The sequence below is a fragment of the Apium graveolens genome, chromosome 8, assembly GCF_009905375.1.
Source record: "Apium graveolens cultivar Ventura chromosome 8, ASM990537v1, whole genome shotgun sequence".
Taxonomy (NCBI): domain Eukaryota; kingdom Viridiplantae; phylum Streptophyta; class Magnoliopsida; order Apiales; family Apiaceae; genus Apium; species Apium graveolens.
This window is the reverse complement of record NC_133654.1, coordinates 107090400-107101860: the sequence shown is the minus strand read 5'-3', so window position 1 is coordinate 107101860 and position 11461 is coordinate 107090400. Positions and strand designations below refer to the sequence as shown.

Here is an 11461-nt window from a genome sequence, read left to right as displayed (position 1 = left end):
CATAGGGGAACTTCAAGTACTTGTAAATTTAAAGGACCTCATTAGAAAGGAATTAGGCTATGAGAATTTCATGTGATGAATATACAGTTCAAACTCATGTAATCAATCAGTGTATAAAAGTTGTATTTGTGTTCTGTCAATTTTATGTAATCTTTTATTGTTTTATTGTAACTTGAGGTTAGTCTTGTTACCAGGCATGAATTTGGGATAAGCAATCTTCTCACAAATCTGGGGAGATTGTTGTGCAAGACATGCATGTATCATAACAAGACTAAGTCACTTTGACAACCCTAAGATTTAGTTGTATGATAGTCTAAATCTGTATTTTGTACTATATTACTTGAATCTGTAAAAATGTTAAAGATCAGACTAGAGTATTTTTCTGTGAACAGTCTCAAGCCTAAGAATAAACTCTGAAAGAAGATCAACAAGATCAGACCTCGGAAAAATGTGAAGAAGCTTGGATTTGAATAAATATGTTTTAGAAAATATATTCTAAGTCAAGATATCTACAAGTCACAGATCAAGTCATATAGATAAGTCATTCGAGAATTCCAGAATGATGTATCGAGAAGTCCAACATGGCTTATAGAGAAGTCCTAGAGATATCGACAAGTCAAATGAAGATATGGAGATTGGAGATATTGACAATTCAAATTATCATTAGAGATCTCAGAGATATCTACAAGTCAAAAAATGTATATAGAGATCTCTGAGATATCGACAAGCTTAGAGAATTCAGAGATATCTATATGTCAAAATGAAGATATGAAGATTAGAGATATCGATAAGTCAATTTCTCATTAGAGATATCAGAGACCTCGACAAGTCAAAATGCATATAGAGATCTTAGAGATATCTCCAAGTCATTTCTATATACAGAGATTTGGAGACCTCGACAAGCCAAATTCACTTATAGAGAACTAAGAGATCTCGACAAGTCAAAGACACTTATAGAGAACTCAGAGACCTCGACAAGCCAAATTCACTTATAGAGAACTCAGAGACCTCGATAAATTAAAACACTTATAGAGAACTCAGAGATCTCGATAAGCCATTATACTTATCGAGATGTCAGATCTCTATACATCAAACTGGAGATCTCGATGTGAACCTTAAGTACATAATGTAGAAAAGTTAAATATTCAAGATTGTAACACCCCCAGATCCGGGGTCAGGGATCCGGGTCGTCACGGTCTTTCTTTCCATAATATCACTTCACTTGATTAACAATAAATAACCTCATGCAGTGACCCCACACTAACACACACCACAACCCGTTATAGTCTCAGAGATGAAATTGAAATAAGTACAAGTCTTTGAATCCACAATTTAAAAGTTATTACAACCCAAAAATGATTACTTGATAAGTTTACAATTAATTGCCATTATCTGCCACAAGTTATAATTATACATAATTGATTCCCAAAAGTAGAAGGTCTGATCTACAAATAGATCTACCTCTGCAGCTATAGCAGCTATGATCTCAACGGGAAGGCGCGGGGTGCTTCCCACGCTCTTGCGATGGGTCTGCTGGAGTCTGGCCATCTTTCCTAACTGTTGTTGTGTGATGAAGAAATAAAGCAAGAGTGAGCATTACAGCTCGCAAGATAATATATAGTGTAAACAATAACGCAAGCATCTAAATGGATAACTTGCTGGAAACCTTTATCAGGTGAAAGATAATTACTTACTGGATACACTACGCCATAGATGGCCTATCGCAATAGTTTGATCATGAGTGTTACAATTTAATGTTACATTAGCTATGCTTATTTTTGTCTACTGCAACATCGCACATTTGATGTTACCATAGCCTTTTCAACATGTTACCATAGATAGAAAGTGTTACACACTGCAACATATTTTAAGATGTGTTACCATAGGGTATTAATGAATAAAATATTATCATTTTACAAAATAATAAGATATATTTAAAATATGTGAATTTAAATTATTTAATTTTACATTATATTTAAGTAATAATTTAAAAATGTTACTTTTTTGAAATAAGTGAATAATGATTATTTTTTTTAAATATTAAATTAACATTATATTATTAATATATAAAAATTTATCTTTAAAAAAATATAAAATAAATTAATCATATTATTTAATTTTAAATTTAACTAATTTTGATATAAATTAATTTGCTGTTTGAGTTTATAAATTGTAGGTAGTGACATTATTTTTAAATAATTTAGTTACAATTCATTATGATAATAATTTATTTAAAAAAAAGTTAAAAACAAAATATGAGGTAAATTGAACAAGGCAGCTAAAATTTGGCTAAAATTTGGGGAAGCGGCAATTTTTGTCAAACAGGCGATACATTAAAAAATTTCAAAAAGTCAATATACTCTATTTCTCTTCTGGATCTCTCTCTCACTACTCTTCTCTCTCTCACTCATCTAGTTCCCTCCTGCTCTCTCTCCGCCATTCTCTACATTAAGGGTATAATAAAGTCGATTTTATTCAATTCAGAGTTAAACTTTTACAAATCGATGCGTATGGGTCTGCGGGTTCAAGTTTTAAAGAAAACTAGGGTTTTTATTTGAATTAGGGGTTTTTGTGATTTGTTTTTTTTGGTTAAATTCTCAAATTAATTGGTTTATCTTTTTTTTCCAGGGTTAGTTTGGTTTGATTTGGGTCTAATTCAGAGCTTGGGCTTAATTTACGATTCTACATCAAGGTATTCCATCTCTTTTTATATGTTTTATGTAGTTTCTCAGTGTGTGAGCTTGAATTGAATATTGTAAGTGAACTTGTGCTTGTGTGAACTTATGTTTATATATCAAGTTTATGTTATATAAACTAAATTGGGCTATCATGTTCCCCTCAAAATCAGCCGCAGATATGTCACATTCGGCAAGTAAGACTATAAAATCTAATAAGGAAAGTAATGATTTTAATATATTATGATTTTAATTCTTAGGTTAGTTCAGAACCCAGACGATTTTGTAATCACTTTTCCAAGGGCATATCACGTAGGATTCAACCATGGTAATTTCTTTACAGTCTTCTTGTACCATAATGTTGTTCGAAGCTTTTAGTGTGTTTGTTTTATTGTTAATTTAATGATCACATTACTTCTATTTGTTATATATCATGGGCTTCTTGTTCTTTTAAAATTGCCTTTCTTGAAGTTTGATCAGTTGCGATTTGAATCTAAGCTTCAGTTCAGGGATAATGATCATAGCTAGATATTATTTCTAAATGATAGCCCTTCACGTCGGGGATAATGATCATAGCTTGATATTATTTGTATTCTGTTGAAATATTGAATTGTTGCTATTACATAGTTCAACTTAGTGTCTTCATGTGTATTGATTGTTTTCAACCTTGTCTCAATATAGCCATCACTTTTACAATATGATAAATTATTCATAATCAACTGAGAATTCGAACCAATTACATAATGATTGTAACAAATCTTTTGGATAATCTTGGTCCCTTTCTTTTGTATGACTGAAAAATCTGACATATTATTAATACAAAACCAAATGTCCGGAGTAGTCTGCTCATCAATCTCCCTTTTGGCTTTCTTGATTCCACATCTACTAATTTCAGGTAACAAATTTGTACTTGATCAACTTTACAAGCTGTTCTATACATCATGTGTATAACCTGGTGTATATAATTTGATTTTACAGGAGTAGTTTCATCCGCAACAGTAACATTACTTAACAGATGTAACCAGACAGTCTGGCCTGACATTAAATCCAACACCGCTACTCATGTTCCAACCACTAGTTAAACTTCGGAAAGGCGAAACTACAACCATCAATATACCATCCTCTTGGACCGGTTGGTTCTATGGTAGGACTCAATGTGTCCAAGACTCTTTTGGAAACTTCACTTGCCTCACGGGCGATTGTGGCTCATGTAGGCTGGAATGTACGGGCAGTAGATCTGTAGGGGGAGCAACTCTAGTTGAGTTCTCGATCGATGGTTCTGGTGGAAGGGATTTCTTTGACATTAGCATGGTTGATGGTTATAACTTGCCGATCATGATCTCCCCATTAGGTGGACTCAACTATTCAAGGACAGAGTGTAGTATGGACATCAACAGCGTGTGTCCATCCGAGCTAAAGATAAGTTCGGACGGGGAATGGGTGGCTTGTAAGAGTGCTTGCGTGGCTTTTGGTGATCCTCAGTATTGTTGTACCGGCAACTACAGTTCACCTGATAAGTGTAAGGCTTCAAACTACGCTAACGTGTTCAAAAAGGCGTGTCCCACGGCGTACAGTTATGTCTATGATAATAAGGTTGGCGCTTTCATATGTGACAGTGCTGCCAACTATCTCATTTTCTTCTGTCCAACGCCAAATGAAACAAATGATACCATAAACACTAAACCCTGAATCAAAAGTTACTTTCCCAGTCATCTTATCATTGTTTACACTTATGTATAATCATTTGTGCGAGTGTTTCCAGAAAGCACGCAACATTTAATCAATCACACTCACCTAATTGGATATCGATTTCCTCTGCTTCCCACAAATATGATATTTAAATCTTTACTTTTCAGATTGATCGCGGTGGCAAGTCCCCTGCTGACATATCAATGGACATCAGCAAACTAATTCAAATGCTAGGCTTTTCTCCTATGAAATTTGAAGAAGGCGTCAGATTAACATTCAGAAATGAAAACAACACCAGTTCATAAGTTTTAAAGCTCCAGATCTTGTAGGAGAATGTGAAAAGTTTCTAGTGTTACTATTTTATTAAGTTTATCTTTTTTTTCTAATGTTTGATAAAGAACCTGAACTATTTTGTTTAGTTAAAATAATTATTGTTGTCGTAGTTTTAGACATGTGATGGTTTGAATATTTGAGTTGGTTTGGATGTAATACATTTTATGGTATTTAATGATATTTTGGGATTGTCGATTTCGAATAGCATAATTTCATGTAGTATTGCTTTTTACATATGAAAAACATGTTAATGGTATATATGTTCTATTTACAAACAAATTCTGTCAAATTAATATAATACAAATCATTATAAAAAAATTGGGGCCAACTTGTGGTCCCTAATATTGGCCCACAAGTGGGCCCCATTTTTTTTTGCAAATTCAAAGTTCAAAGGTAACATACATAGTGTGATACTATAGACATATATTGATGTTACCTTTGGTGTCTATTGTAACACAAAAGTCCATGTTGCACCAGGGCAAAGGAAATGTTACATTAGGGGCCAAAGGTAACTCAAAAAAAAGCAACTTAAATTTTATGTTACCTTAGGTCTTTTGGGTGGCTATGATAACATTTTTTTGGCCTGTTGTAACATTTTTTAGGTGTTGCTGTAGGCCATCTATGGCGTAGTGATATAAGCAAAAACAAGGGATGAAGTTACCAATTACTTCACTATACTTATATCATTTATAAAGCTACTTAAACTACCACTGTTCAAAGTATTATAGGTTTCAAAAGGTCATCTCATAGATGAGACCACAAGTTAAGACTTGAATAGATTCAATCTTTAAAATATTATTGAATGAAATAAAGTTACGAGATACTTTATTTAGTCCCGATATATATATCCACATATATATCTCTTAAACATTTCCTGGAACCTCTGTTATGTACAGTATGAACAGAGTTTGTAACATCCAATGAATTTTGGAAAGGAAAAGAATTTTGGCATAAACCCGATATCTTGCTGATCAGGAAAAGATACCAATAAGTAACCTTTTCTACTAGTAGATGGATGAATCCCCCACCGGTCATCACCCTGGCCACATAAGGACCTTGTGCTGGACCGCCACCCGGCCTCTTACGCGTTGATGGACTGCCACCCAGCCACTTACACTTTGATAGACCGTACCCCGGCCTGTCGCTTATGCCGACTCAATTAGATGGACTTACTTCCCCAACGTTGGGCAAGTAATCAAATTGTTTTCTCAAAACAGCAACCACGTTGCGAATGTAAAATACACCACAGAGCCGGATCCCCCAGGTTTTGAGCGAGTATTTAAATCCCCTTTGAAAGGAAGATCTTAAATATAAAAATGAGTTTTGGGGTCCACTCTAACTTTAAAAATCATTTTGAAGACTCGAAAACATTTTTAAGAATATTTGGAGTACTGCTGATTTATTAAAATAAATCAGTCCCGATATATTAGAAAATATCTGAATATTATTATTTAAATAATATTCTCATAAAGATAATCCTTATAAAAATAATCGAAGTAGAAGTTTTAAAACTCATACTTGAAATGGATATTAAATAACCGAAGATATACTTATATGAAAGTACTATCTTTATTTGAATAATCGAAAATAAGTTTGATTATCGAAACATTATTCTTTAATAAAATAAAGAATATTATTAAATAATAAGCGGAGTCATAATACCTCGTATGAATATTATAAATAATATTCATTAAATAAAATAAACGGAGTCATACATCCTCAAATGAATATCCAATTAATAATCATTAAATAGAATAAACAGAGTCATAAGTCCTCGAATGAATATTCAAATAATATTCAATAAATATAATAAAGTTATCGAATAAACCTTATTCGATCAATAGTTTTGAAAACTACATCCATATATATATATAAATATATATATATATATAATATACTCGGGAACATCGACTCCCGGTTTAGAAATATGTTCACCTTTGGGTCCCCTATACTAAGGGTATACGCAACTACTGCTTATTTCTAGCATAGGTATTATGCAACTATAAGCATTTGAACCAACAGATATATAAATCAAGAATATGAAACAGGCATGCATATATACCATATCACATGCTACAATATATCGCAAGAATTTGCTAATAACAAATATGCATTTATCGCAAGATCATGCATATACACATATACATCACAACAACAGTTATACGGGTAGAAAACTTGCCTGAGCGACTGGGGGTTACAAATGGCTCGGGACGAGTCTGGTAACCTATAAACAACATGTAAGTTGGAATTAAACCCATGTCACTTGTAAATCTATACTTTAACCAAATTAGACTCTAACGCTCGCTTTGCGTTTACTGATTCTCTTAAGTCGCTCGAGTACCCTTGGCTCCACCATTTTTAATAAATTAACCATTATGAGTTTTAAGACGATTCTTTCGCGAGTGTCTTACCAACTGCCTAACACACTTAACATAATTGTTTCATACTCCAATTAACCCTTTTTGGTCTTTAACATAGGTTTCAAAGTAAGGCGAGGGGTAATGATTCGTTCGCGAAACGTCGTTACTTAAAACGGCCGTTTCTCCTAAACCGTACATCGGAATCAAACGAACCACATATCAAAACGAAGCTCGTAACATGAACTATATAAACATGGCAATGGTAAAAACCTAGCAGGGAGTTCTCGGGTCATAATGTTATGAACAAAAGAAGTCTAAAGTAAATCGGACATTACGGCGGCTATGTTTACGCGATTTCCCAATTTTATACCATTCCAATTCAACCACCAATCAATCCCAATCCATTCATACAACCAACATCCATCCACACTACATCATAACAGCCCCAATCAACTCAACATTGACAATTTATACTTATTCTTAAACTTGAATTTAAACTATACTTAAGTCCTTTAACCAATCAACAAGATTTCAACATTCAGTTCACTACCATTCCAACCCAAACTCTAAACATACAAGCATCAAGCTTCTCTTTTACCATAACAATCAAAACCATCCTAATATACAAAGTAAAGTTAGGGTTTGGAGATGTTATACCTTCCTTGAAGTGTTGTGAGTCGCTAGGAATCCTTAAGAAGCCTTGAGATGTCTTAGGGATGCTTGGATCTTAAAGGAAAAACAAGAAAAATCAAGTTAAAAATCTTGAAATCACTATTCATCATCTTCTTCATTGATTTCTTGGAAGAGATTGAGAAATAATTGGAGGCTTAAACTTATAGGATGGCCATATCTATGCATAAGGAGTACTAGATAATTATCTTACCAATTAAGGAAGCTTGGAACTTGAATTTTGAAAATTCTTCTTCTTGAAATGAAGAAAAGCCGAGAGCAATGTTGAAGAAAGAAATAATTTTGTGTTTTTCTTTGATTTGTTTTGCCTAGCTTGGTTGTTTTTGTTTTGTTTTTGGTTAATTACCTTTCTAACCTTGAACTTTGTGTGGTTTTAAATCAACCACACCTCCTTCCCCTTATGTCATGCTTATGTCACTTTTGTGATGTCATCATCCCTTACTTGCCCTCTTCTTATTGGTTGGATGACCTCATCATCCCTAACCTGCTTGATTAACTTCCTAATTGTTTTCCTAATGACCGCTGATCTGTTATACGGTTCGCTTAACTTTCGTTCTCATTTCTCGTTTGAGGGATCATACCCGAGATCTTATTACTTGGGTTTCCTTAACCTTTCTCAATACATTATATTCCTTTTATGATCCTCTCTTATAATCCTTTAATTTAAATCCTTTTTATCCTGTTACCTTATACTCAATTCTTTCTGTATCTAGTGGATTTCCGGGAAAAATCAAAGTGTTTGGAATTGGATTCTGACGATCTTTACATACACTTATATACCATATAGAGTACTAATAAAATCTCAGAATATCCATAACAGAACCCCTACATAGTGTGGCATGAAAAGTTTTCTCATTCAGCAAAAACACTATTCATAACGGTTACAAAAAGTTCAAAATTTTGGGGGTTATTACAAAGATTATCAAACAACAAACGATCTAATTACTTAAATTGAAAAGTCTATAAAAGCAGCTTGAAGAGTGCAAGATCAAGGGTTAAGATTATCTGACAAAGGAAGGTCGCAAACCTAAAATATTTGCAAGGATTCACTAAGCCAGAAAAGGAAAGCTTTAGAGATAACTTAAAGTAGGGTTTAGTACATCTTATTGCATGCTGTGTAAACCTGTGTTTACTAATCTATAAAGTAAACACTGATTCTTTATTTTAAATGTAATAAACAGATCTAAATTTTCTTGTAACTCTCTCAAGAAAGAAGCTAGGTTCATTACTTATAAAGAACCCATAAATTTGTAGCAAGACATACTTAATTTTAATACAAAATTAAGTGAGTTTTGAAAATATTGTGTTTGTTGTGCATGCTTTATTAATTCTGTTAAACACAATATCTCTACAAATTAGACTACTTTGTTCACCATATTCAAACGGTTTGAAAAAGCCTAAAAATAAAGAAAACACATTCACCCACATATGTTGCACTCAATATCTAACAGAATCACAATTAATGGCTGTGAAGGGAATTTTCAGATACTTAAAGGGGACTCCAAACTTGGGATTATGGTATTCTAAGGTAACATGATTTGAATTTTTTGGATACACACATGCAGATTTTGTTGGATGTAGGGTTGACATAAAGAGCACTAATGGAAGCTGTCAATTTTTTGGAGAAAGACTTGTATCCTAGTATAGCAAGAAACAACAATCTCTTTCAACTTCCAAAGCTGAGGCTGAATACATAACTGCTGGAAGTTGTTGTGCTCAAGTGCTGTGGATTAGAAATTAGCTAATGGACTATGGCCTAGTGTGACACAAAACTCCAATTATGTGTGACAATACTAGTACTATATCTATTGTGGCTAATCCAGATAATCAGTCTAGAACAAAGCATATTGATGCAAGGTACCATTTTATTAGAGAACATGCTGCAAATGGTACCATTGAGCTCATTTTTGTTCCAACATAAAAACAAGTAGTTGATATTTTAACTAAATCTTTGGATGAAGCTACTTTCACTAGACTTGTAGGTGAAATTGGAATGCTAAATTCTTCATACTAAAGGCAAGAACTCAGCTAATGTGTTGTAGCAGATTGATTTCTAATAAATCAAAATTTATTTGAGTTAACTGGAAATTAACAGAAATATGAGTTATAAATATTTCAGAAATCTATGTATATTTATTTTTTAAAATTCAAAATTTAGCTTGGAATTTTTCAATTCTAAGAAAACTGTCTCAATGTTAATTTACATTTTCAATATGTGAAATTAGCATAAGACATAATTAAAAAGAATAAATGTATGTAGAAAACTGAGTTCTCGATAAGTCTAATTGACTTCTAGACAAGTCATTTTGAGACTTCTCAAGTGAGTTCTCGATAAGCCTTTTTTCTGACTTGTCGAAGGACTTCTCGACAACCATTATTATGACTTCTTGATAAGTCATTATAGAGATCTCGATAAGTGATAATTCACAGAATTCTATACAAGTATAAATTCTAGACTTATCGATAACTTAGAACTAAGATAATTTAGTTTAATAAATTATTTTGGTAAAATACTTTTGATAAAATTATTCTGATTTCATTTTGATTTATTCAAATAAAAATTAGAAAAATTCAGTACATTCAGGATGAACTGGGTATTTATTTGACATCTCGATAAGTCATTTTCTAGTTCTCGATAAGAGTCAGGAAAATGATATATCGATATGTATCTATTCTCACAATATGACTTTTCGATAAGCAAATTCCAAACGTTTACTTTGAGTTCTCGAAAGTCATTTACCTTTTACTATAAATACCCAGACATCTCGACATACACCTCTTTACACCTTCGAGATCTCTAAGTGACCTAATTTCTCCAAATCCAAACCGTTTTCTCTCATTTCAAACTCTTTCTCTCTAATTTTTCTTACCCACTCAAATTCAAACATTTCAAATGGCATCAAATACACCTTTTATCCTGAAAGAATGAACTAACTATCTTGTATTTACAGATGTAAACCAAGCTCCTAATAGCTTCAAGAGCTTTGTGAAGTTAGTGGTGCATGAGAACCAAGCTATGTCTGTGGTGGTTAACTGCTCCATTCAAGGCCAACATGTGGAGTTTTCTGAAGATGATGTCAATGTAGCTTTCGGCATCCCTACTAACAATCTCGTGGAGGTTCCAACACAAGATGTGCTAGCTGAGTTTATGGACTTCATAAACTACAGTGAAAGAATCAACTTGGCAAGCCTGAACAAAAAGTACTTAAGGAGGGAATGGTCCTTTCTTTTTGATTTATTTGTGCGGGCATTCACCTATAGGAAGAAAGGGTATGACAACAGTTCAAGTGTTGTTCAAAAACTGGTGTTCTCCATGGCTTACAATAGACACCTCAATTTAGGACACTTGATAATGGAGGAGCTCAGCACTAGGCTCACAATGCCTTTGACATCAAGAGGTAAGGAAATCTCTATTCCTAGATTTATAATGTTTGCTTTAAATCATAAAGTGCATGACATTCATATGCTTAATGGTATAGATAAAACTAAAATATGTAACTGTAAACAAGTGTCTAAAGTTCTATTTGGCTCACTCATTATAAAGAACAGGGTACCTGTAAATCTTAGAATCACTCCATTTATGTTTGAGAGGTTCAGGACTTACCCTTACCCTATGCCTGATATGAGGTCTACAATTACAATTAGTTCAGTAATGACTCTTGTACCTGTGGAAGAACAAACACAGGAACACCAACAGGGGCCTTCCCAAACCGA

At 33.3% G+C, this 11461-nt stretch overlaps 1 protein-coding gene across 1 annotated transcript; it reads left to right on the top strand.

Moving 5' to 3' along the window:
- Positions 1-3737: 3737 nt before the first annotated feature.
- Positions 3738-4364, top strand: LOC141679844 (thaumatin-like protein 1). Its single transcript, XM_074486224.1, has one exon. It carries the CDS (start codon positions 3738-3740, stop codon positions 4362-4364), a length of 627 nt encoding a protein of 208 aa, XP_074342325.1.
- The last annotated feature ends 7097 nt before the right edge of the window (positions 4365-11461 follow it).